We start from the raw sequence: 26,104 nt of genomic DNA, 5'->3' as shown, positions 1-26,104 counted from the left end.
TTCATGTGTATGCACACACTTGCATTTGGGGGAAGGGGTGTTTTGCTGAAACAGGTGAAAGTTAGTTCTGTAGTATAAAACAGGAAGCAGATGGGTGCTAATTAAAGCCCTGTTGATGATAAAAGGGTGACTGAGCTTTTGAAGCAGCTGCTTTCCTAATTTTATATATAGCTGGTATGTACTTTATATAAGAGCCGGCCTCCCCACACTTCATTGTTTTCACGAAGCCGGAGGAAATGCGTGTGCATGTGCGTGCGTGCTGCCACGGCTGAGGGATGGCACTTGCAACACTTGCTGTTTGCTTCCTTCTGTGCGCTAGAGAAAATGGTGTTTTCTGAGTGTCTGACAAAGGTGCCAGGCACCTTTTCCTCTCCCTTCTCTTCTCCTCTGTCTTTCCATGTGCCAGTAGGCACAGGGGCTGGCGGGAGCGCCTGTTGGCAGTAGTGCTGTAGATAAGGCAGGGCAGCTTACTGCCTGTTGCAGGTCTTTATGTCTTGACTCACTGGGGAGAGCAGCATCTGGGAGAGAAAGTTAACTCTTTGCAGCTATTTGTTTTTTCTCTGCTAGATTTCCGCAAAGTGCTTAACAACCACTTTGTTGACCAAACCTTTTGGTCAACAACCAAAATACCGGTGAGGGTGTCAGCCTTCTCTGTGTTTGACCTGTGATCATCATTATGGTCTTTAATCTTCACAAGTGCTCTTTATATGTCCTTTACTATCTTTTCTCTTATCTTGGGGCTCATAGGATGGATAATAAATTAATCTTCAAAAAAAAACCCCAAAACCCAAAAAAACCCCAAAAAGATTCAAGCATATTGTATCAAAATGCAGGCAAAGGAAAAATAGCACCAGGTCTTCATACAGCAGAAGTAGCAAAGTTAATTGTAGTATTTTGATGCCCTCCATAGAAAATGAGTGTTTGACAGAGAAGTGATAAGTTTCTGTTGACCTGAGTAGCCTAAGTTTTATCCATGTATTGAATTCTTGTAACCTGCTTACTGGCAGCTTTTGCTGCTGGGAATTGGTGTGGGTGAATTGGTTTCTTCATTGGGGAAAGTGCCAGTGTTCAGTCCCGGTGTTGGGGATGTCATCATTCCAGAAGAAGTAAACTTGGTGTGGGCAGGAGGAGAAAGAGGAGGAGGAAAATTTTGTCAGCAATGAGCACGAGTCCAGTTACATGCAGATTCAGGGGATGGCAGCTGTGGTGTGGAAGAGTAGCTTCTCTATGGGGAAACTCTGGCATTGGCCACATTTCTTAATGAGCAGTGCTTGGAAATCAGGATTGTATTCAGCTGAAGCTCTCGTAGGGATGCTCTCTGGGTGTCTATTTGAAGAAGCAGCCTTTCTATTTTGAAGCTGCTGCTGAGGCTGCAGGTTCCTGAATTCATTTGAAGCAGAAACTGCTTGAGTGGCAGCCTCTGCTGCTACCACCCTGTAAGCCCACGACTCCCTCCGAGGAGCCAGAAAACCCAAAATGTTCAGGGAAGCGTTGCCTGGTTTAGTGGCTGACATTCCTTCCCTCAGTGTCACCGAGTGACTGGTATCTACTGTGGCTTATCAAGCAGCTATGATGAAACTGCTGTACAGTATGAGCCATGGTCTTTAAATCTTTCTCTGTTAATACTGTTAGTGGGGGTTATTCCCCCATGTCTTTTCACTCTTGTGGGAAGATGACCACAAACTGGCAGAGCTTCCTAACCTGGACTTTGCTTTTCTTTGTTCCCTTCATGTGAGGGGCTGACCAGTCTTTCTGTAAGGATGATCTCAAAAGCCTCTTGCCCCTCATAGCAGGAATGAGAGGAGGCAGCTGACAAGTCCACCTCTTTCCCTGTCCCTTGCTAACATTGCTGATGTTTTGTGGATGTCCCCTTTGAAACTGTGCACTTCGCTACTGCATCTCTCCCTGGCTTCTGGCATCTGAAAGGAGAACCACCAGGTCCCCAAATGCATGGAAGAATGGCAATGTTGTCTTCTCCATTGGACAGTATGTCTCTTGGAGGCTTTTCTTACTCTGAAGTCATCTGGGTTGTCTGCATTTCTGGTTGCGGGCTCAGGGAGTTGTGCTGCATCACTACAACCAAAGCTATTTGCTGGAGTCTACCAGGTGCCAGAACCTGGTCTGGGAGAGCTTTCCTTCATGCACAGACTGCAGGGTTATGAATTCTCCTCTGCAGTATCGGTGTCTCAAATGTTCTTGGCTTTATGGCCCTGCGGTGTTTGTCAAGAAGCTGTTGCTGTTTGAGTGTACTTTGACATCGTACTTGAGTTAATCTCCTTTGGCCTTATCCTTTAAATCAGCCTTTTAACAAAGTCTGGGGGCTGGGTTTAATCTTAGGTGGTTCTTGCTCTTTTTCTAGAGTCAGCAACTTAAAACTGTCTATTTTCTTCTTGTGATGCAGGTGTATTTAAGCCAGGATTACAGGAAAGCCTGTGCAATCAGAGGGAGGACATTTGACTGCCACTACCTTCCCTAGCTGCCTTCTGAAGGATTTTAAAAGTATTTTTAAGGCCCCAAGAGTTTATGGGCTTTAAGCTGAGAAGAGCTACAGTAGAAAGGATCTTAACTTGCGAATAGACTTGATTAAAAAAAATAAAAATCTATGTGGTTAAGGCTATTTGAGAAGTGGGCAGCCTCTGCGGCAATGTAGAGGAGTCGTGCAAGCTGCTGCAAAAGTTGCAGCGGGCCCTTAGCTGTGCCAGGAAACAATTGCCTTGTCACTGCTGCTGTCTGGCAAGTTCTTTCTTAGGGTAAAAGGCCTTTAAGCCTGCTTTAAATGTGTTTCTGTGGCTTTTATTAGCCAGCTATACTGCGTAGAAATCACTGCAGCTGTGGGATTGTACAAATCACAGACTCCTCTATGGTTCTCCAGTGTGTATCTTAATGCTTTGATTGGTCACACTCAGTCTTGAATGTTTTCACATTTGAATACTTAACAGAAACATAGATGGAAATAGGTGAGAATTGCTAAAAAAATCTTTTTCCTGTTTAAAATACCAATTAATTTATTTTTAAGAGCTGTAGAGCATAGCGATTTGTATTTTTGTTGTCAAAATTGCTCAGCTGCTACTCTCCCTGGAAAGTCAGTCAAATGTGTTGGATGTATATGTGTGTGGGGGATGGCTGCTGTTCTTAGGCAAATGAGCAAGATAATTTTGAGCTTCCTTATCAGATGCCCTAGAGATGGCTGGTGTTGAAGGAAGTAGGCAGCAGTGGAGGAGTGAATGAGGGGTCCTTGAATAATTGACGGAAGAGGAAGAAGGAGGATTGAGCCCATGGTAGTTTTGCCAGTTTCCATTATTTGATCCTGATGTGTGCAATGTGTTAAGTGGTAGGTCCTGAACTCAGCTGATACCTTGAGAATTTCATTAAAAGGTGTGTCTAAGGGCGTACTAGACTTTGTTAAAACAGTAATTGGTGCCTAGATACCTTCAAGGTATGAGGTCCAGATCCTTCAGTCATTGCTTCAAAGCTGAGTTTTGGAAGTACCTTTTTTACAAAGCCAGTCTTGGAAGAAATGTTCTTCTTTCCTTCAGCTCTTTCCTAGGTAAATGAGAAAGATGTAGTTAAATCAGAGCAGTTGTTAATTGTAGTCCTTTTAAGAGATACAGACTTGATCTTGCGGCAAACAACAACTAGCTTGTAAATGTTGAGGTCAAGACTCTGCCCTCTGAGCAGATAATTATTGTGTTGTTATCTTCTCTAATTTTATTACTTTTATTATGGGGGGAAATAGGGAGTAAGGGAAGAGGAAAGGATGGAGAAAGGGTAGGGTAGGTAAGCTTTCCTATTTTTATTTAAGGCCAAGCACTGTGAAGTAGATATATTCAATAGGCTTCAGTGTAAAAGCAGATAAACTGGAATTATTTATGTTTACTCTCAACTTCTACCACTGCTTTCTTCAAGCTTCAGATACCAACTTTATCAGACAGAGGCTCCATTACAATATTGCTCTGTTGGAGAGGGTCCTTTGTTGCTTTGTCAAGCTGGCATACTTTGATTTAAAATAAAGTAGATAATGGTGATGACTGTGTCAAGCCTGGCATACATACAACTGGTGGTGGGAGATAAAGGGAAGAAGCATTAATGCACACAGTCTTATCTTTAGGAAAACTGTTTTTTCCCCAAACTATTATTGCCCAGTTGCCAATAATTTGGCTTAGCCCAATCCCCAGTTGTTATGTTTTAGGGGCTGACATAGCAACTTGGGAAGTTTACAGCTTGAAAAGTTCCATGAGCTCTTCTGATTTACAGATGATCTTCTCTTTCATGCATGTCTCCTTGTACTTCTATTTAGTTACACACTTGAAATTTGGGGATGGGGGAGGGAGTTCTGTTGTTGCTGTTTTGCCAGAAACGTTCTGCAGGTAAGTTGGTAAATGTGTTCTGCCTCCAAAAGAAGGTTATTTTTGGATGGCTGTAGCACACTGAGGTTTGCTTGGGTAGACTGTAGATGTCTGTGGGGAGAGAGAGTTACCTTGCCAAGCAAGATAACTTTATTTTTGGGTCAGGAGTCTGTATTTTCCTAGAAAATGAGATCTTTCAAAGTTCATTTTAGGGGGATCCAAAATAAGACTTCTTCAGCTGTGGTCATTCATTCTATCTTTTGCCTTTTTTGAGTTGTTTTTTGGAGCCTGTGTGCTTGGAGGACTTGAGGCATGAATATGACGTTATGTCAAAGCTCAAACTTTTAGATTTTGAAGAAGTATTTTTCACAAAGGTGGCCAAAGGAAACACGTAGTTGAACAGTCATGTTTCTTCCCTCTTATTTATTGGGATTCCTAAGACTTCTCTAACAGAGGAAAGGCGGAAATCCTGCTGCAAGAGAATTGGGTGCTTGAAAGATAATGTCCAACTTTAACCCTATAGAAAACATCCTTGAGAAATTCCTGAAATGTAGTTCTGTAATTTCTGCTTTGGCACGTAGACAGTTTTGTATGAATTGTGTGACTTTTGGAACGATGTCTCTGTTTTGTCTAATCCACAGGGCATACTCTTAGGAGTCACAATGGGTTAGTAATCATGTCCACAGCAGATCGTGATCCTGATCAGCAGCAGGGATGGCATATAGTTCAAAGGCTCTTTGTTAACTCTCTGCCTTAGTGTCAGGGTGAGCGTAGGCTAACAGTGCCTTACTGGGGCTCTGCCTCTTCCAGCTGTGTTACCTGCAGTACCTGGGTGCATGTGAGCTGACTCCAGAAGAGCTGCTTTGGTTTTCCTATGATTTCAAAACAAACCTTCAGCAAATATGGTTACTTTATGTTCTGCTCTTTTTTTTTTTCGTGTCCTGTTTCTTGCTACTTTTTGTTTGTGTTTTGTTCTGAGCATGCTTGTGAGCCAAACCATAGCTGTGTTTACAGGTTGCAAGGCTGTGTAAAATGATGAATTATCTTCTTGCTGTTGTAAGTCAGCAGCGGACAGGAAGAAAGTTGGAAATACTGACTAGGCAGCATATTGCTGCGTAGGCACTTAATGTTGTTACAGTGTGATATAAGTTAAAATATCGCTTATTTCCTCTTTGCTGTTCAAAACAAGCTGAAGCATGTTATGACCAGGATCTAAACAATAACTGAAAAAGTAAAAACAAATGGTTTAACAGGGAAAGGCATGGCCTGCCAAATACTCTGCGTAATTTATGACTACATGAATAATCAACAAAGAAAATACTTGAAAACACCTGACTTTCCAGGAGAATACTTCAGTTTCTTTTTACAACAAAATGAAAATGTGAAAACATTCCCTGTAATATCTTCAAAACTGAAAATAATAAAAAAATTAAACAAGAGTAGCAAGGGCTACGGTGTCTGCTGGAGTTTGTCAGCAGTTTAATGAATCTGTGGACGTAAACCCATAGATGTATCAATGACAATTATTATAAAACTTCATAAACAAACTTGGCTAGGTAAATAATATTGGAAAACATACCTCAGTAAACACACTTGCTTTTTTCTGTTTCATCCTTGTTTTTAGAGACCCTTATGTGATCCACAGAATAAATAACTTCTTGTGTCTTGACAGCTATTGCAAATGACAACCCCTACTGCTGACATTACTGCTGGTTTTAGTCTGCTGTAAGTTTGTGTCCTGTAAATTATTTTTTAAAATTATTTTTTGAAATGAGCATTCTGACCTAGCAAGCCAGTTCACTCAGGAAAAGAGCTTGTGCATCTTCGGAGTTGCACAGGGAGCTGTGTTGTTTCTCTCTGAACATCTGCAAGAGGGAAAACTAAACTGCGGTACTTAAAAGAAGCAAAAGCTGTCAGGAGGAGACAAATACTGAGCAAGTCCCTGTAGAGTGTCTTAAGACTTCCTTGTTGCAGCCCTTTGAATTGATTAGGGCATTTTAGCTCCCTGTCCCAGCTGTGCTTTTGCCATAGCACTTTAGTGGACCTCTGGGGAAAGCTGGAGGAGAGCTCCTCCTCCTCCTTCATCTTTGGGCAAAGGCATGGGAGGGATGGGAGGCTCATGGCAGCCCTTGTGATTGCGAGGTTGGATGTTGCAGTCCTTAAATCTAAATAATTAGCCAGGCAGGCTTAGGCTGCCTGGGTACCCATGGGCTTCTCATTGCAGGGGAGTGGGAGCAATGACGGTGAAGTTTGCACCAAGTGAAGATTGTGACCTCCAGGAGAAGGGAGCCTAACTGGAAAGTTGATAAGAGCTTTTTGAGTTTGTGGGATTAGTGAAGGGGAGTGGAAGACTTTAGACTTTTCAGAAACAGTGTTTTCTTCTCTGAACTGATAAGGGTGATGGCAGTGTCCCTCCTGGGACACCTCCTGTTGCACCTGGCAGTCCCCAGTGTGCCCAGAGCCTCCTTGTGTGAGGCTTTGTCCAGGGGAATGGGAGAATGAGCGAGGTCTTCTCTGAGCAGCTACAGTGAGGCCAGCCTCCTTGCTTATAGCAAATGGAGAGAAATAGGAATGGGGAAAGATTAATCAGGACTAGTTAGCAGGAGAAAAATAATATCAAAAATGCCTAGCAAAGCTCATTTTTGCATAACAGCATCCCAGTCTGGGAGCTGTCTTCGTTTTTGTCCAGTGTGGTCCTGTACCTGTTTAGCAGCAGGTGTGTATGTAAAAGGTCTTAAGCCACAATGGTGTGGTTTATCTTCCTTTTTATTGTCCTCATTGTAATATTTTACTGTTTTTTAAAAAAAACGGATGTTTGGGTATTGTGATGAATGCTGATGCACTGGAGCTCTGGCATTTTACTCCGTTAATTCCATTCTTGTCATTAAAATCATGACTTTTTCTTGTCCTTTTTACTTTTCTTGTTTGGGGAGGAAGAAAGCAAGTAAATAAAAGGCTGACGGTTTAAGTCACTGTTGCCAGATGATATTCTATGGGAATGTGGACTTGCCAGTATGTAGATTGTAAATAGTCCTTTGATTTAATAAGGGTCTGTTAAGTGCAGAGTACAGCCTACAGTGGTGAGGGAATAGGAATGCTTCCAAAATGGGTGTGAGGGAAGAAATTACCCTTTAGTTTCCCTCCTCTGTGTGCCCAGCTTGCTCTGAGAAGTAGGACTCTGCCTCTCGTAGCCTACTGAAAGTTGTAAGCAATGTCTGGGGGTAACTTGGTTCAGAGCTGGTGCTAAACGTTTTGCAAGATTGGGTGACTGTGGCTTTATAATGCTGAACAGATGTTATAAAAACCAGCGATGAGCACCAGCATTTCTTGAAACTGCAGCCTGGAGAATGTCACGGAAAGCAGTGTTCAAGAGGGAGATGCTGGCATCAACAGTGCAACCACCCGTTAGGAGTCCTCCAGGTCCTGAGACCCTCTTGTGAGAAAATCAACTAAAAACCCTTTAAGTACAAATGCCACCTTATATGAAAGAGGCTGGTTGCAACTGGCCGGACAGTTGAGAGGGGCATTGCATACTGGAATATAGCTCAAGGGTACAATGAAGTTTGGAGGATTTTTTTTTTTTTCTGGGCATTGTAGTACTAAATCATGTTATATAAAATCTACTAGGCTGTGGGAGCAAGCTTGAGTTGGAAAGAGCTCTCCCAAAGAGAGTATGCTGGTGGTCTGCCATGCTTCTGTGGTGGGGGAAAAAAGTACCAAGGCAAACTGTGTTCAGAGAAGCTGAGTAGAAACACAATACCTAGTGTACTGCCTCTTTAGGATGTACGAAGAGGAGTAACTGGAAATCACTGCTTGCTTCTGCAAAATTTGAGGTAAAGAACAAGAATGAAAAACAGGACACAAAGAAAAAACGAACAAATACTGAACTGCATAAGGCAGTATCCTTCATCTACATATTTGCAGATGATGCAGTAGTTTGAAGAGAACTTAAATCTGATCCCATTCAAAGTATTTTAATAAAAACTGAGGAAGTCTATTTTTTCTGCTAATATTTTGTTAACAAGAAAATTGTATTTTATTTTCTTTTAATATATGAGACAGCTAAAGGGAGAATTGGCTAGAGGAAAAAGAAATAGTAAAACCAGTGGCTTTATACACTGGAGAATACTCACATACAAAAAAACCTAACGCAAAGAGAGATGTCCCTGTCTTCTTTCCTCAGTTTCTCTTGGTTACTACAGCAGCACCAGATGTTTACAACATTAGGTGAAATCCAGAGGGTGGTTGTTACTTTTTAAGCTGACACTGCTCCCTTAAAAACGTGAAACCTTCAGCATCTTTATCACTAGATGCAGTAAAGAGTCTCCAAAGATGCACTAAACAACAAAATTTGGCTCAACTCTGCTTTATTTTCCTTTGTGTAGCTTTGGGTACTATACTAAAATTTTGCTAGCCTATCCTTGCACTTGCTGTAGTCAAAATAAGGATCAAATGCATAGTGAGATGTAGCATAAGATATCATTCAGCCTGTAAATGGAAGGCTTTGCCCTTCTTTTTACAAGACTTGCTGTTTCCTTCAGCCAGGGATTTCCTGTGGGGCACAGCTAACCCTGCTGCAAAGGAAGCTTGCTGCTTTCATTGACTCTTTGTTTCTGAAAAACTAGTATTCAGTGACACCCATGTCCGGAGAATTTGAGTCCTTTGCTTGCTAAAGGAAAAGACTCCCTTTGCTATGCTAGTACAAGTGTAATAAGGAGATGTATTTTTTATTATTATTATTATTCCCGCCCCCCCCCCCCCCCCCCCCCCCCCCCAATCTAGACAAAGACTCAGCCAACCCAACTTTTTTCTATTATTGCATCTGTATACCCCACTTGGTATGTTGGTTCCCAAAGTAAGAAATACAGACCGGCTTGGTGCCTTTCCTGCAAACAAGCAAACATCTCTCTGCTGTCCTCGTCACATCAGTTTGTGCATCGTAGGTGCAGTGCTGCAGGTATGCTTGGCTCCATCTGTAGATCCATGGGTACAAACTGACAGCTGCTCCTTCTCCTTGTCCCCAGGGATAGGTCTGTGGTCAGCCAATGGACACTGTTGCAGGTTAAATAAGTCCTCAAGCCTCTCCAGCCACAGCTAGCCCATGGGCAGCACAGCAAATGGGGCAAGTGTCCAGTGCATCCTGTTTTGCTTCACCAGCCTCAGTTTTAACTTAGTTTCCACCATTGTTTATTTTCCACTGTTGAGGGTAGCCCATTGGGTCCTGACAATCTTTCCAACCCTTTGGGTTATCAGTGATTTTGTGAAAGCCAAGAGTCTTGATACATGAGGATGAAGAGGTGTGGCTCCCTAGTAAAGGATCCATCTGAAACCAAACATTTAGGGTTAGTTCTGCTTGTGCCTTCTGCTTCGGTCATAATGCAGGGCTTTTAGCATTTAACACTTACGTTGACTTCTCAGGCAGGGATCTTTCCAGTTGTTTCACTTATCCTGTTAAAGCTTTTGGAGTAATCATATCTGTTTGTGCCCCCCCCGCTTTTTTTTTTTTTTTAAATACATTCTTGGAAGTTCTGTGCATGTCCACAAAGGCCAATGGAAAAAAAAATGAGACCTATTTTTGGACTGTGATGTTTCTCACCCCTGTGGTTTACACAGAGGCTTTGGCCTATTTCTCACCTTACTGCTGCTTATTGGTGAGAAAGTGTTTCTAGTGCTCCTTTTAAGAAGATCTGCTGGTCTAATTAGTATTGATATATTTAGCATGCATACACATTTGTACCTCTTCATTAGATCTCACAAATGTCAATAAAGGGCAGCTTAGTTTTGGAAAGAAAAAAAGGGGGAAGCTTTCTATAAACAGTGCTGTACTCTTTGTGATGAATTGGGTGTAACCGTGGAGAGTGGCAGAGGTGAAATAGGCTGTCTGTTAAACAGGAAACGAGTGATTAACATTTTTTGTCTTACTGATCATAATTATTCCCACTGGCTGAAAAAAAATAAACACCCCTGAGTCTCTCTTTAGCTGCAGAATAAAACTTTAAACTATTAGTCATTCTGGCATTGTATGGATGAACTGCTACTTGATTACTCCAAAACTGTATTTATTTATTTTAAGAAACTTTGCTTATAATTGTAATTCTTGTTTCCTTTGCAATAACCTGCTTGTCCTCTGCATTCAGCTGTCACCTCTGCTGCGGTGCCTGCGTCCCCTATTCAGTTGCATTCCTGGTTGCTGTGTTAGAGCCTGCGGTGAATGTTCTAAGAGGGCTGCCTGCCTGTCACAAATCGCAGCAACCTTCCCCACAGCTTACTGCCCTGCAGATAACTTTAGTGGTTTTGATCCGTGTGATGAGCGCATATTAGCAGTGGTGCTGATCTTGGCTGTGCTGTCATTCAGTGTGGCATGGGAGTATCTGCAAGTGTTCTCTCACTTACCTTTCTTGAACAAAAGATATGTACGTGTGATGGCCTATATTCTGCGGGACTGTTTTGAAAGACATTAATTGCATCACTGACATCTGTTTGTTTATTAATTGAATCTTTTACCAGCTTTTGTATGCTAGCACCTGGGACTGATGTCAGGGCACCCAGGTTATGCATGCGTCCTCCTGCTTTGCTGTTTCTGGTTACTGATGTAATTGCAGCACAGGCTGTGTGTGAAGGCCAGAGGTCTGAGAGCACTTAAAGGGTGAGAAGGGGCCCCACTTATAACTGGATCTTGTTGAAATGTTCCTCTTCAGTGAGGCCTTAGTATTGGCCTCCTGTGTCGGTAGTGGTCTTGGGAAATGCTTCTTCATCATAAGCGATATATGTACATATGCACACATATATATACACACACATATATATATGTTCGATAGTGTGGAAAAAAAATGCTTATTTACAAATAAGGAGCCATTATACTTGTCAAACACTTGTTTTCCATATGCTGGAATAGAAAGCTTACAGCATCAGTTTTGTAAAAGCAGTATTAGGATTGTCTGGATCACCAAATACATAGTAATCCCTGCTAGCTTTGATTTTTTTTCCACCTGATGTTTATTTAGTCCCTTATTTTCTACACTCCACAACTTCTGTTCTATCCTGATGGCTATTTGCTGCTTTTTTAATTTTTTCTTTAGTTCTTGTTGTTTGCTTTCTTTCACTTCTGAAAACTAATAGATTTTAGACAAACCTGTTGGCTGTCTTGGCTTTCCAGATGATTTTACCGGGGAGGGATGAAGTTCCATTTTACAAATCCCTTTTAAAAATCTCACAGTTTTCATATGCATCTTCGTCTGTTGTTTTTCCTAATCAGTGTCACTTAGTTTCCTTGGCTTTGAAACGCTAGCAAATGTTTATATATTTGGTGTATGCTGTGTTGATATTCTATCATGCCTGTATTGTGGTTATAGGAATAAGTGTGGTTGTAAAACAGAATATTGGCACTGATGCAGGTGATTGTTAACATGGTTGTGGCTCTGCCTCTCTTTTGGAGGTACAGAAAGTGTAAGGGTGGTCATAAGAAGCTTTGGTTGGAGTTACCATGTGTGGAACAATATCCAGGTGTGTGCTTGCCCTGTGTGTATACTTCTCATACTATGCTTTACCTTGTTGATGGTTTTTACACTCATTCTTTCTAAATGCCTGTGTAGGGATAGTAGGCAGGTGTTACCATCTCATTAGAAATGTCCAAACTGTCATTAAGGAAAAGTACTTCAAAGGACTCCACCTAGAATAAAGAGGAGGGTATCTGGGGATAGTGATTGGGAATTACTCAGATACGTGCCAGTAGAGTTGCCAGTTCTGACATGTAAGTATGCGTAGCCAAGTCCCTTAAATATCAATGTCTGGAGCTGTGCGTGTGTTTTCGGTTACTACATACCATGTTCCAGAGGAGAAAGCTCCAGTGGTTGTGAAATTCCATCCAGTCCCTAGTGCCATGTGTGGCAGCAGGATGCAACCTGGAGGATGGCCAAGCCCCTTTGGTGTCCAAAGTTTTTTTAGTCTTCTACAGCTATGAGAAGGAAGCGTAGGAAAGTATAAATCTGCGGACTTAACTGCAGAATGTGCAGGACTTAAATTAATACCACTGACATGTGGTCACAGTAGACCCCCCTCTGTGCAGGAGAGACGTGTACAGTGTTGTATTGTGATAATATACGGTCTGTCCCATTCTTGTACATTTGCTCAAATTTTATCAAATGGAACAGCCTATGAAAGAATCTCCATGTTTAGAGATGGTGTTTCATGGGTGGTGCTCCGGGATAGACTCTTGTTATGCCACCATCTGTAATGAAAAGCACAGCGAAACAGTGCAGGGTCCCTCTAGTAAGACTGAATTGTTTCTGCACTTCTCCCAGCCAAACTTCTTAACCGTATAACAGTGCAGGACAAAAACGAAGTCAAAAAAGAGCACCCCCCCCAAGAACAAAGAACCCAAAAAAGCATGAGGGAGGAAATCCTGCCCTTCCACCTTCATGCAGCTGCTGGTGGCAAATTGCCAGCATCTTCTAAATACAACTCTTCGACCTGAGGCTAAATGACATACTTTCTGTCCATGCTCTTATCCGACAATGGAGAAGGTTTCTGAGCTGTAACCAAAGAATGCTACAACTGGGTCACAAAAATAGCTATTTCATTAGCATTTGGACCTTCTGACACTGCAGATAGATGTGTGGTTGTATTGGTGAACATTTGTGGTATCAGGAACCACATGCTTTTGAATGCAGCTAAGGCTGTTTTATGAACAAGCATGCTATCTGCTAATCAAATACTTTTGAGTGTCCAACAGTAGTTCTGAGGCAAACCCAAGCTCCATGTGCAGCATCTGCATCTGAACTTCCTGTATCTCATAGTCATTAGATGAGACAAACAGGACTGCCTTACACCAGACTGTTGTACCAATGGCAATTTTGGTACATCTGGAGTTAACAATGTTCTCTTTCCTCCTTAGCCTCCTCACCCTGCCTCTGCCAACTTGGCAGGATGGTTGGAAACCACAGCAAAGCTGGTGCAGGCAGTGTGAGTATTCCAAGGAGACCTGCCTGTTTCACAAAGTATGGTCTGCTTGGTCTTGGATAGGTGCTATGTGGTGTCCCTTGCCATGGTTAGCCCATGCTGCTGCTGTCTGGCTGTTAATGCTGAAGGAGCCCTGAGCAACTGTGCGGGTGAACTTCCTGGCCTTTGCATACTTCCCTAGGAGTGTTTTTAATGACTTCTTTTTAAAGTGGTGCTTGCCACGGAGGCTCCAAGAGAAGGGTGATTTGAACATCTGAACCTGCTGTAGAGTCCCCCTACATAGACCCTGAGAGACAGGTCTGATGTCCTCTGTAACAACATATGGAAATCCTGGGGTCTTCCTTTCTCTGCTGCAAAGCTTTTTCTTTGGTGGTGTCTCCACAGAGGGACTGCGCTGGTTCTGAATCCTGCTGTAATCTGTCAGTAACAGGACATGCTAACACAGCTGGCTTGTGTGCCAGCCACCACTGATCACAGCAGACACCTCTCAACAGCGATGATGTTAGCAGATGAACTTCTCTCCTATGAGCCCTCAACCCTGACTTTTTTGCCAAGCACGTTCCTATTGCAATATTCTCCAACTATGAGTCCAAATAAATAAATAAGCAATCAGCCCCCTTTCTCTCTCTCTCTTTTTTTTTTTTTTAAATTATTTTCTTTGTTTGAGTTGTGATTATCTTAGAGGGTTACGGCAGAAGAAGTCTTGAGTGTTGTATTCCCTGAAGGTTTCTCTCCAGCTTCCAAATCAGTTTCAGATACTGTTTGGAGAGACCTGAGAACTACAGTCAGATACTGTGCCCCAATCTGTGTTTGCAGCCATTTCAGCTGATGGTAGTGCAAGCTGAATAGCCACGTGCAGCCCATGCGGTTGAATTAGGTGTAGGAAGCAGTGGACTGCTGAGATGTCTTCTGAATGAAAAATTGATGGGCAGTCATTAAGCTGTTAAGAGAAATGCTTGATCTGTGTATTATGGAAGCAGTCTTGCTCTTAGGGCCTCCCACATTGTTACAGCTGCATCTGCCTCTAGGGGCCAACTCCTTCTGCCTTTGTTACTAGTTACTGGTGAATTTCTTTCCCAAGGTGCCATGGTGTCTTGTATTGCAGTACACTCTGTGTGTGCACCTTGATAGCAAATCCACACATTTTTATAAAATGTATCAGCTGTTGCATCCATTCCTTGCTCTCCCTTTCAGTGGCTAACGCAGCACTGTGGCTGAATGGGTGCTGCCTGTGCCTGCCTGTGAGGGTATGAAGGGTGGGAGATATCGTGGGCACTCACAGGTGCTTTTACAAAGTTTTGGTCTTGCAGCTCCCCAGATACTCACAGATTCACAGTTAAATCCTGCTTGAGGAGGTTTGCTGCGGAGTTAAACAGGAGCTCTGCAATAGGAGCTCTGCTCTGCTTCCCTCTCCCTTGCATACACCAAGGCACTGGGGGGGAGGAAGGGTGGCCAGCTGCATGGTCTTGCTTCAGGAAGTACAGGCCTACAACGTTCTCAAGTTTGACGAATCAACTGTGGTTTTGGGTGCTTTTCTTCAGTAAAACACCAAAAAAATGTACTGAAAAAATAATTATATACCTCAACTTTAATTGTAATAGGGGCATGAGTTTTTTCAGCTATGAGGTTAAAATTAAGTTGCATGTTTTAGTATGAATGTCTGGGCTTTAAGTGCAGTATTAGATATTAGCAGAGCTACTCACACCCAGGGATTAAATGGCTGAGCCATTTATTTCTGTAATTGTTTTAAAACATAAAGCAGTTTGAGGGTTTTTTTTGTTGCTTAGAAGAGCAGCAAGCAGGGTGCTGTCGCAGCAGTGTGATTCGGCTGTAGGAAATGTTGGAAATGCAGCTGAATGATATAAACGTGTAGATTGACAGGAATAATTTTCTTGGCTTCACGGGTTTTATTAGCTGGTATGTGTTCATCATGTTGTGCTTAGGAGACACTGAGTTTGCGTATTTTGGCTCTTAAATCAGCAAGCAGCGATAAGCATATCCACAGGTCCTGGTCCACACACCGAAGTATGACATGAAGTCGGCTTGCAGACCAACAGGAGCGGAGGCTCCCAGCACTTTATCTCAAAGGCGGAAACTCAATCCCAGGAAACACCCCACAGGTGGCAGCAGCCCTGCTGCCGTCCTGGCCAGGTTTTGATAAAATTCCAGAGCGATCTGGCATGCGTCGCCGCTGCATGGAAACTTGCCTCAAAAGTCAGACGCTCGCTTTTCACATCATTCGGGCCAGGTTTTGGGAAGCTTTGCTTTGAAGTCTTGCTGAAAGCTGCGGCCAACGGTGTCTTGCAGCGTGCCGGTGCCGGCGGTGCCACTGAGCACTCCGGCCGCTGACAGCCGCGCTGCTCCTCCGGCTGCCAAGATCCACTGCTGAAACTATACTTTTTTATCAGGTCATGTTTGCGTCTGGCAAAGATTTGTAGACACAACATCATTAACAGCAGTGCATATTTTCACAAGATTTACCTCTTCAACACTTTTTCCAAGTTAGTAAATCATAGCTTCTTTAATGTCCTGCTGGCTGCGTGAAAAACAGGAATTTATGTAACAAGCTCTGGGCCACAAACCTTTTCCTGTTAGGAAAATTTTTTTTTCATTACTGGCAGAGTTAGGAGACAGCTCTGTTACTCAAAGAGCGACCTCAGATGTCCTCAGTACAAAAATACCAGATTATAACATTTTTGATGACTAAGGAATAGCAGCATTTTCTTAAATATTTAACACTTCTGTTGCAGAGAAGAGGGAACTGAGCCTTAGCACGATATTTTCCTTGCCTGATGTTTTTGTGTGTCTGATATGCCTATTTTGATAGTAAGCAGTAAGCCCGAGCCAGCTGGGTATGTTTACAAAATACAGTAAAGAAATGGACTGGCGCAGGAGGTTTTCTAATCAACAGAGGCGCAGAATGATTTTCTTGCGACATTTCTGGAGCTGGACTTGTGTCAGCCGGGGCGTCCAGTGGTGGCCCCGGGGTGACAACAGGGGGCTGGGCCCAGCCAGCCTGGTGGGACTTCTCAGCCAGCCCCAGTGGCTGTGGGCCACTCCGGAGGTGGATCCCAGGCTTGCCCGTCTGTCATGCTGCCTGCACCCGGTGAAAATAAAATGTCAGGGCCTTCCCCAGCACCCTATAGATAGAGGCTGAGATTTTGTTTGCAGGGTTACCTGCAGTGAAGAGATACAGTCCTGCGTTACTGAGTTAGTATGAGAATGGCTTTCTTTCAAAATTGAGTAAGGAAATGCTCAAGTTGTTGCTGGTGTTTTGTTTAACTGGGATAATTTGTTAGATGGTTCTTTGGAGGGGAAGGAGAGGTTGGAAAGGCTTCTGAGGTGAGGCACATGGTTTGGCTCCTCGCTGTGCTGCCTGAGCAGCGAGCTGCTGTGAGGCCATGTCCTGCCATCTTCTGCTGCTGAAGCTGGACCCCCGTGGGGGTAGTCTCAGGACGCTGCTGCCTGTGAGTTGTTACAGTCCTGTCACACCTCCTTGCTGCCCTCATCTGCTGGAGGTCTCTGCAGCCCCAGAATAGCTATCCCTGTTGAGCTCTGCCGGTGGCTGGGCCTGCTTTGGCTGGTTGGCTTGCTGTGGTCCACAACGTGTCATGGCCCTTGCACGGAATTTGAGACCATTGTCTCAGGTTTGAGTCAGGCCCTGTGAGATGACTGTTTTCACCTGACAGGCCCTCCTTATGGTCTTGGCTCCTTTTCTTCCGTCAGCTGAATGTATAGGCAGTGGGGAAAGACGTGCATCTTTGAGAAAGCCGGTCTGCGCAGGAGGATGGGTAGGGTAGAGGAGTGAAGGAAGACATTTCTGGAGATGTTGCTGTCACAGGCAGCACCCTAGGTTAGGAAATACAGCAAAAGCAGCCAGAGACCAGAGCAGTGGCTGTGTCCCTCGTCCTGTGGTTTGCCTCGCAAGGCAAGCGAAGCTCCACAACCTGTATCATCCTCATGGTTTGGTGCTGTAGTGGGTCTTGGGTGTCAGGTTAAAAACTCAAGGTAGATTAGGGGAAAAGGTAGGAAGACAGGAAAGACAGACAGGGTTTTTGTAGGTCTGGCAGCCATTTAGTGTTTTGAGATAATTGGCGTACTGACCTGCTGGTCAAGATCAGCCTTACCTACTGCTTTCTGGAAACAGTCTTTCCATTTTTGCTCCCCCGATTTTTTGTTTTTTAGAAAAACAACTTGCTAAAAACAACTAGGAATGGAAGGCAGCTACTGGTTTGCTGGTTTCTCTGTTACTGAGGTCTAATTTCTGGTTTACCCATTTCATGTGTTGCTTTGGGGTTCCCTCCCACTCGTTCTGCATGAATTGCTGTCCTAGCACAGACCGTGGGTCCCCATGTAGACTGTGCTACTGTCCCACTCTCCTACTACCACCTATGGCTGCCAATTTCAGTGTTCTTTGAACTTGTGGCCTTTTGTTAGCAATTACGTCAAAATATAGGACAGCTCTTCTGTTGATACAAAGTTCTTTACATGTGCTCAGCAGAAAATTACATGAGGAAAAAAACGTTTATCTACAGCTTCGTAATGCAAAGGGTAGTCTCTTGTGAACAGGTCAGCCTGTGGGCTTGGATTTTGGATTTTTGGAATTTTTTTTCTTCTTCTTTTTTTTTTTTTTGTAGTTAAGAACTGAGTGGCTGAGGAGATAATGAAAAGCTTCAGTACCTCTGGTCAGTCTTGGCACAAGTTATCTTGTGCCCTCGGGTATTAGAAGACTCATTTTTGCATATTAAAATGTTGATTTTGAAAGAGAAAGATGGTTTTATGACTGAGGTTTTAAATGCAATTTTGTCTGTGCTGTTTGCATTACTTTCTCCCTTATGATTTCTTAGGCAATTTGTGATGTTTACTTATAAAAATTAGAACTTAATCCTCAACTGGTTTTCCATATGTGTTTTCTCAGATAACAAGTAATACAAACCTCACTGATGCTCAGTGGCAATACTCACAGGTTGGCATGTTTGCGGGGTTTAGGGATGTGCAGGATGAGAAACCATTACAAGGACCATCGAACAGGATCTAGTATTCCTGAAGTTTGCATAAAATAATAAGAATAAAAAAACCCTGCATGTAATCAGGTTCAACTCATTAGAGTGAAGCTGATAATGAGATCTTCAGTCATCTTCTTGGTCTTCTAGTATATTTTGTCTCCTTTATGAGGGATTTGTATTTTGGAACAGCTCCTTCGGTATTCTATTTAACTTTTTAAGTCAGATGTGATTGGGCCACATGACAGACAAATTGACGTGGCAGCTCCTTGTAAGCTCATTTCAGCCAATTTTGAGCGGTGAGCTGATAAAAGATGTTTCCATGCTGGCATGTTTTCCCATATCATGATTACCTTTATGTTTTGTAACAAAAGGAGAGTGTGTTTGGAAACACAAATATTAGTATGCCATAAAAGATGGCGTGTTTTCTCCATTTCTTACACCTTATTTTGTTTTTCAGAATTCAATCCGTCACAACCTGTCTCTGCACAGCAAGTTCATCAGAGTGCAGAATGAGGGAACAGGGAAGAGTTCCTGGTGGATGCTCAATCCTGAAGGAGGAAAGAGTGGCAAATCTCCTAGGAGGCGAGCAGCATCCATGGATAACAACAGCAAGTTTGCTAAAAGCAGAGGCAGAGCTGCCAAGAAAAAAGCATCCCTTCAGTCTGGTCAAGAGGGAAATGGTGACAGCCCCGGTTCGCAGTTCTCGAAGTGGCCTGCAAGCCCCAGCTCTCACAGTAATGATGACTTTGATAACTGGAGTACATTTCGACCTAGAACTAGCTCTAATGCTAGTACAATTAGCGGAAGACTTTCTCCTATTTTGCCAGAGCAAGATGATCTTGGAGATGGGGACGTGCACTCCATGGTATACCCATCATCAGCCACCAAAATGACGTCTACTCTACCTAGCCTTTCAGAGATGAGTAATTCTGAGAACATGGAAAATCTTTTGGATAACCTTAATCTCTTGTCACCTAATACGTCAATGACTGTGTCAACCCAGTCTTCATCTGCTACCCTGATGCAGCAAACACCAGGTTACTCGTTCGCATCCTCGACCACAAGTATAGGTTCACCAAGTCCAGACTACAGGAAATTTACGTATGCTCAGGCTAGCATGAACTCTTTGCCACAGATTCCTATGCAGACTCTTCAAGACAATAAATCAAGCTATGGATCGATGAGCCAATATAACTGTCCTGCAGGACTTCTGAAGGAATTACTGACTTCTGATTCTCCGCCGCACAATGACATCTTGGCATCAGTAGACGGTGGTGTTTCCCAGGCTGGTGGCAGGGCACTGGGCCAAAGTGTGCTGATGGTTGCTAACTCGGTGATGCCAACTTATGGCAGTCAACCGTCCCACAACAAAATGATGAACCCTAACACCCGCTCTCACCAAGGACATAACCAGCCAACACCTGCAGTTAATGGTCGTGCCTTGTCACACACAGTGAACACCATGTCACATACATCAGGTCTAAATCGCTTGTCGACAGTGAAGACTTCTTTACAAGTGCCTATGAGTCACCCGATGCAGATGAATGCTATGAATCCGTACGGCCCTGTTAACAGTTGCAATGGCTACGGAAGGGTGGGAATTGTTTCCCTCCACCAGGAGAAGCTTCCAAGTGACTTAGATGACATGTTAATTGAACGGTTGGACTGTGACATGGAGTCGATTATCCGTAATGACCTTATGGATGGAGAAACATTAGATTTTAACTTTGACAGTGTATTACCTAACCAAAGTTTTCAGCACAGCGTAAAGACAACCACACACAGTTGGGTGTCAGGCTAGGATGTAGTAGGAGGTAAGCTGTGCTTTTTATGATAAATCTGAGAAACAGCTAAATGGAAAAGAGATGTCGAGATGCTTAAAATCTGGGTGGTCTTCTGTGTTGGCATGTGAAGTGCCTCTATTACACTCAGTCACTTTCCAGTCCTTAGTTAGTCTGAAAATCAGGTTTGCACCAGTGCATTAGGATTGCCACGTACCAACTTCTGTTACTTCATGTGGAGCACTGATGTTTTGCCATTGTTATTTTAAACAAAAAACTTGCTGGTAACTAGCAATTAATGAATACATTTTTTTTCCTCATTTAAGGTATCTTAAAGCTAGTTTGAGCATATTTTAATAGGTTTAATCTTTTGGTGTGAATGTTAATTTGTTCTTTTTGTTGTTTTTTCTTCCCTTCCTAGGCTACGGTTATATTCTCCAGACTTGTCTGACAGCAGGAACTGAGAAAAGCAGTACAAAGATGTCCTTCACCTTCCTTTTTAATTTTCTTGACAAAGCTATGCGCATGCACTAGCTTTTTTTTGGGTCTTTTTTTTTTTTTTTTTTTTTCTTTTTTCTTCCTTTCGTCAGAGTTGGCAGCAGACAGAGTATTTTCCTGTACAGGATGTTTGCCCAAGGTTTGCAGGTTATGTGCTGCTGTAGATAAGAACTGTGCCATTGGAAATTTCATTACTCTGAAGTGCCAAATTCACTACACCATATAATCACAGCAAAGACTCTTACTTACATCATATTGTGCTTTTGGTTTTGTACAGTATGATCTGTAGAAGAATAATTGTTTTTTAAGACTATCTGTTTTGGTCCAAGAAAAGTTTATAAACTTTTGTAAGAATACTGTGATGATCTCATGCCCTAAGTAAGTTTAACCTTTGTTGATGTTACCTGTGTTTTGATGAATTGAGATAACTGTGGACTTGCCTTGCAGCAGTACGAACTGCATTATTTTACTCAAAATTGCCACACATTTCATATGGGAACAGAATAGCCTGTTAAATACGATCCTACTAAACTCACTGACTATTCAAAGCAAACAGTAGATTAAATGTCATTTGATAAGTTACCTGTATTCCTGTAAATTTATGCAAGAATATATCTGGATTTCATTGTCAGACTAATGACTTTATTGTTGGACTTAAGAAAATTTTTGGAATACTTTCCAAGCTATTTTTCTTATAATTAAAGTCTACTTTTGTTACATAGTCAACTTTAAAAAAAAAAAAATATCTGAGATCTGGCAGCATTCATAAACTCTTCATTTTGTACAGTATTTTAACTGGATTAAGTACATGTTTTTATAAATTTCCCTAGCACTTGGGAGTGCTAATAAAGAAAAAGCTTAATAAGGATCTTGAATACAAAACATTTCTGTCCCTTTTTTTGTTGTGTGATGTATAAATATAGACAACTTTATGTTTAGGAAATATTTAATCAGTTTTATATATGCATTTTTAGAAACGTCATCTGCTTCTACTATCATTTTAACTCTGACTACCACAAAGTGTTAAGTATTCATTGTTAGATGCTTGTACAATGCTTCACATTTATATTTATTTCATGGAGGTCTCATAATGTTTGTGCACTCAAGAGCAAGACCTTTGGAGGATGTTGATAATCTTACTAAAATTAATGAAAAAATTGCCATTTGTCCTAAGTAGCACTAGTTCTGGGGTTTGTCAGTGTTTCTTTTGTAACGCAGTACGTTTGACGAGGCAGAAGTGCTTCTTCTAGGGTGGGTGGCTAAAACTTCTGTGACACCTTATTGCAGGACAAAACATTACTTTTTTTTTTTTAATTAAGAAAGATAAAGTAAGTGACAAAGTTATACAAATACATCAGCTTTACAGTAGGGGAGAACATTATCAACAGAGGGCTTGTTCCTGTGGAAAAACTTGCTGTTGTTGGAGTAAGTACACTGACAACTAATGCCATGACTGAGCATTTTCAGATTGGGTCTTGGATAAATGATTTCTGATTTTTCATAATCGCACGATGCAGTTTTCATGGATGTATGGATAACAGGTCCCACCTGTCTTTTCACTTTCACACATCATTTGTGCTATAGAAATCCGTGGAGCTCTTTTATGCACTGACAGGATGAACAGCTTTTGTGCTAGGGCTGGTGTTGTGAAGAAGGGGAGAAATAAGTATTTTTCCACTGAATTTTCTTTTGTCTACATAGCCCACAACTGGAAAACGTTCTAATTGAAAATTATCTTCCCTGTAGTGATGGCATGTGGTGGAGAAAGAAATGGGATGTGCCAAGAAAACGAAGTTTAGTAACAAGCCATATATTTAATGATCCTGTTGTGACTTTCTTAAGGCTCTGCAACATATTTATTGGTGTGCTAGCATGTAGCTCCCTGTTGGGCTTAAATCACTACTAATTGCAGCTGGTCCTACTTTTGTCCTGTTATGGTTGTCAGCAGTTCCAGAGGCTGATGTTAAGCTATCCTGTGATATGGAATCTCCTCCAGCGTAAAATCAGTCTTTGAAATTCTGTTGAGTAAAATGAAATGTTCTTAGTGCTGAAATCTCAGTGAAGCCACCTGCTTTTACAGGCAAATCTCTCTAGTAGCATCTTTACCATCAAATTCATAGTCTCTGGAACGTGATGGTAAATCCTGGCAGTGGAGCAAGTGGAGGGCTCACATACAGGTTTTTTTTCTTTCTGTTGCATGTGCAAAAATGTTTGCTCCCAAACAAGCACTTATATGCATAGACCAAAGCAGTTGTAAAATTCACCTCTGCATGCAAAGAAAACAGTACTTAATGCTATACTCCACGGGGTTGCAGCTGAACATGCTACATTTAATAATATACCTCCTGTTTATTATTTACTGCTACTGTATAACTTCCGGTATACAGATATTTTCTTCATTTCCTTTTATAACTATGAATGACATAAATGTAGCCGTTCCTTAATTACAACAGTCTGTAGGAAGCCCCTTATAATTATTATGAGAAGGCAGTTGTAGATAATCAGAGGTTTGGGCTGTGTGGTCACATTCATTTTCTTCTTTTTTTGGTTTTTTTTTTTTTGTTTTTGTTTTTGTGGTGCCATTCTAATATTTTGAAATTGTAATTCTGGAATACTGTGAAGTCCGGTGAAGGGGAATGCTGTCTGCCTTGAAAGCAAACATTATGTGACCTCTAGTAATAAATCCTTTTTCAGTAAAAGTACCAAGTTTCTGGAGTAACTTAGTTTGTCAGAATTGTTGTAAATGATTGGTTTGTGAATTGTGCAGATGATCTTACCTATGCAGCCTTGTTTTTGACCTTTCTCTGGTTTGTACTGTTATTAAAAGTTTATTGTATTATAGAGCTGTTCAGATATTTTAAATATAAAGATGTATTGTTTCCATAATATAGCTATATGATATATGTTTAGGTAGTAGATGCATTAATTGGAAAGCTCTGCTTTGATAAACTGACAATTTGCCTACACCTATAAGCAAAAGTCATATTGCTTATTATTGGCTTAAGTCAACAGAGCATCCCTAAGAAGAGAAGTTAAAATTGGACCAATTATAAAACAGTCTAAAATTTGCACTTGTTAAACCACTGGATATATGTTAGTACTTTTTTATTTTTTTACTGATTTGAAATTCCTATTTTCATTATGAAATTGCTAGGATCCTTAATTTATGACTGATTTTAAATAAGGTATTCTCATTATTATTTTGGTAATCATAATGTAAAATGCATCATGGTTTATGCAAGCAAAAAGCAAATTACTCTGCATTAAAACTGGCCTCCTTTTTGAGAGTGTTCCACAAACCAGCAATATCGTGAGAGATTGGCATGTACATACTGCTAGTTCTATTTGCGAGTGGTGTGACAGCTCTTCAACGCTTCACTGCTCTGACTTAGTCACATTGCAGAATTAAAATTCATACGTGGATATTTTCAGAAAAAGTGCCTGATGTACTTCTACAGACACACGAGAACAATCCCTGACAGTTTGTTGTATAAAGCCATAAATGTATATAAATAATGTTTAAAAGGTTTTGTGTCCTTTCTTGTATACAGAAAATGAGATTTGTACCAGGATTCTACTTGTGATTAGTAATCCTTCTACTCAGACGTTGTCGTAATCACTTTCCTTACCGCGTAATCTTTTTAATGATGATGATCCCATTTGGACAATCCTGATGGCATTAGCAATTTTATACAGAAAAATACCTCATGGTACCAAGTCTTGCCTGGCAAGATGATACCATATGAATGAGCAAACACTAACTGCAGAATACTCAACAAATTTTCCATTACTGGGTATAAAGGGATTTCTCTCTCTTGGCATTGCTTCTGGAATTGGAACTGTGGCAGGTACAGGAACCTAATAGGGCTGTGTTACCAGTGTTTTGTCACAACAGTGTGTGCTAAAAGTAACTTGTTTACAAGTCTTTGGGACTAAACGCAAGAAGAATCCATGCCTGACTCTTAGGGCTCATGAGAGATCTTTGTGTAGAGACGCTTTGTTACTGGAAGCTGCATTAGGCAGCATCGGACCGTGTTGCCAGTGCTTCAAACAAGCCTAGTTCAGAGAAAATTACAAAAAAAAAAGTCCTGAAATCCATTCAGAATGGGGATTTGTAAGTATAAGCTCTTAATAAAATTGCTATGACATGAGATGGTAATTAGTGTATCAGAATGTTATGTAATGCATTGTTAAAGAAGGAAAAAAAAAAAAAGGACGTTAACATCCATCAAACCGCAGGAAAGAATTAGTCTTTTAGTCCAAATTACATGTTAGCTCCTAATGCTATTAAATGTGGGAGAGAGCCGGCTCTGGAAGGACATTTTTCTCTTCCTTCCGCTCCCCCTGTCGAAATGACAAAGTCCTCTTGGCCCTTTTTACCTTCATTTTTGCCTCTTGCCTGCCTCTGCCCCTCCTGCCTTCCTGAAGTACATACTTTTTCCTCAGGGTAAGAGTTTTTTCGTTGCCCAACGTTTAGGTGCTATAGGCCAACCTGCATGGTGCTGCTCCTCTCGCAGCCGTGCTTTGCACCGTGGCGGCAGGAGTGCTGATGGGAGTAGAGAGAGCCGGAATGTCTTAAGGGTTGTTTCTTTTTAAATTTAGATTGTGTTTCAAAACAGAGCTGGAAGAAAGAAGGAGAGGCTGCCAAAGCAGACAGCCAATAACACCCACGCCACAGTAGTTTGTGAGGCCCGGATCCCTGCTTGCCTGCAGGTGGGGAGGGAGGGGGGTGGCAGAGTGCAGGCTTTAAATGAATTGCTGGCAAAATTGCCAGTTTGATTTTAAAGTGATCAGAGGTAGAACTAAAGAGCATGGAAGAACGCGTTGCACATAAACCCAGAAACATTTACAGATATTTAAAAATTAATTTCCCCTTGTCCTTTGCAGTTGCATCTTTATTTTAGCTTTACCCTTTTCTCTACAGTGTACATTTTGGAAGGGGTTTTGCACATTAGGGGAAGCTGAGGATATCTTCACTGGCATTTTGAAAAGCCTGACTTCTGGAATGGGAGGGTTGTAAGATCAAAAGATACTCCTTTTGGGTGTTCATGAAGCCATTGTTGGAAAGGTTGTACATCAAACTGGTACATGGCTAGTTACTGCTGTCAGGAGAGGTAGTCAAAGCTTGTCTCTTGGGAAGGGGCCGGCTAGCAATTTATGCCAATCTGGCAACAAGGGATTTGAATCTGCTGATCAAGCACAGAAACCTCAAAGCATCCTTGTGCTCTGACTCAGTTCTGCATCGATGTAATAAACATGTTTTTGTGCAGAAATAGCATCAGGTATTATGTCATGTCAGTTGATAATCCAATTAAAAATACAAATAGTGTTAGATGTTGCGACCATTTATTGTGCAGCTGGTGTGCAAAGATGGGTTTTGTGAAGATCCTGAGAAGGAATAACTTGCACTGATCAGTGCCTGTGGTCATGCCCGCTGCTGGAACTGTATGCAAATCCCTGTTCATTACCTGGTGATGTTTTCCTTGGGGTAATGTTCTGGCATGTGCCAAAATGA

At 41.9% G+C, this 26,104-nt stretch overlaps 1 protein-coding gene across 1 annotated transcript in view; it reads left to right on the top strand.

Moving 5' to 3' along the window:
* FOXO1 (forkhead box O1) overlaps positions 1-24,742 on the top strand; it is a 67,361-nt gene extending 42,619 nt beyond the window's left edge. Inside the window, exons 2-3 of the mRNA XM_037376005.1 lie at positions 18,768-20,124; positions 20,513-24,742. Of these exons, the coding sequence (XP_037231902.1) occupies positions 18,768-20,111 (1,344 nt within the window). The 3' untranslated portion in view covers positions 20,112-20,124; positions 20,513-24,742. The remainder of the gene's footprint in view (positions 1-18,767; positions 20,125-20,512) is intronic.
* The last annotated feature ends 1,362 nt before the right edge of the window (positions 24,743-26,104 follow it).

Source organism: Falco rusticolus, chromosome 2 (assembly GCF_015220075.1).
Source record: "Falco rusticolus isolate bFalRus1 chromosome 2, bFalRus1.pri, whole genome shotgun sequence".
Classification (NCBI taxonomy): domain Eukaryota; kingdom Metazoa; phylum Chordata; class Aves; order Falconiformes; family Falconidae; genus Falco; species Falco rusticolus.
Note: the sequence above shows the minus strand (reverse complement) of the source record. Positions and strands in the feature narration are given on the sequence as shown.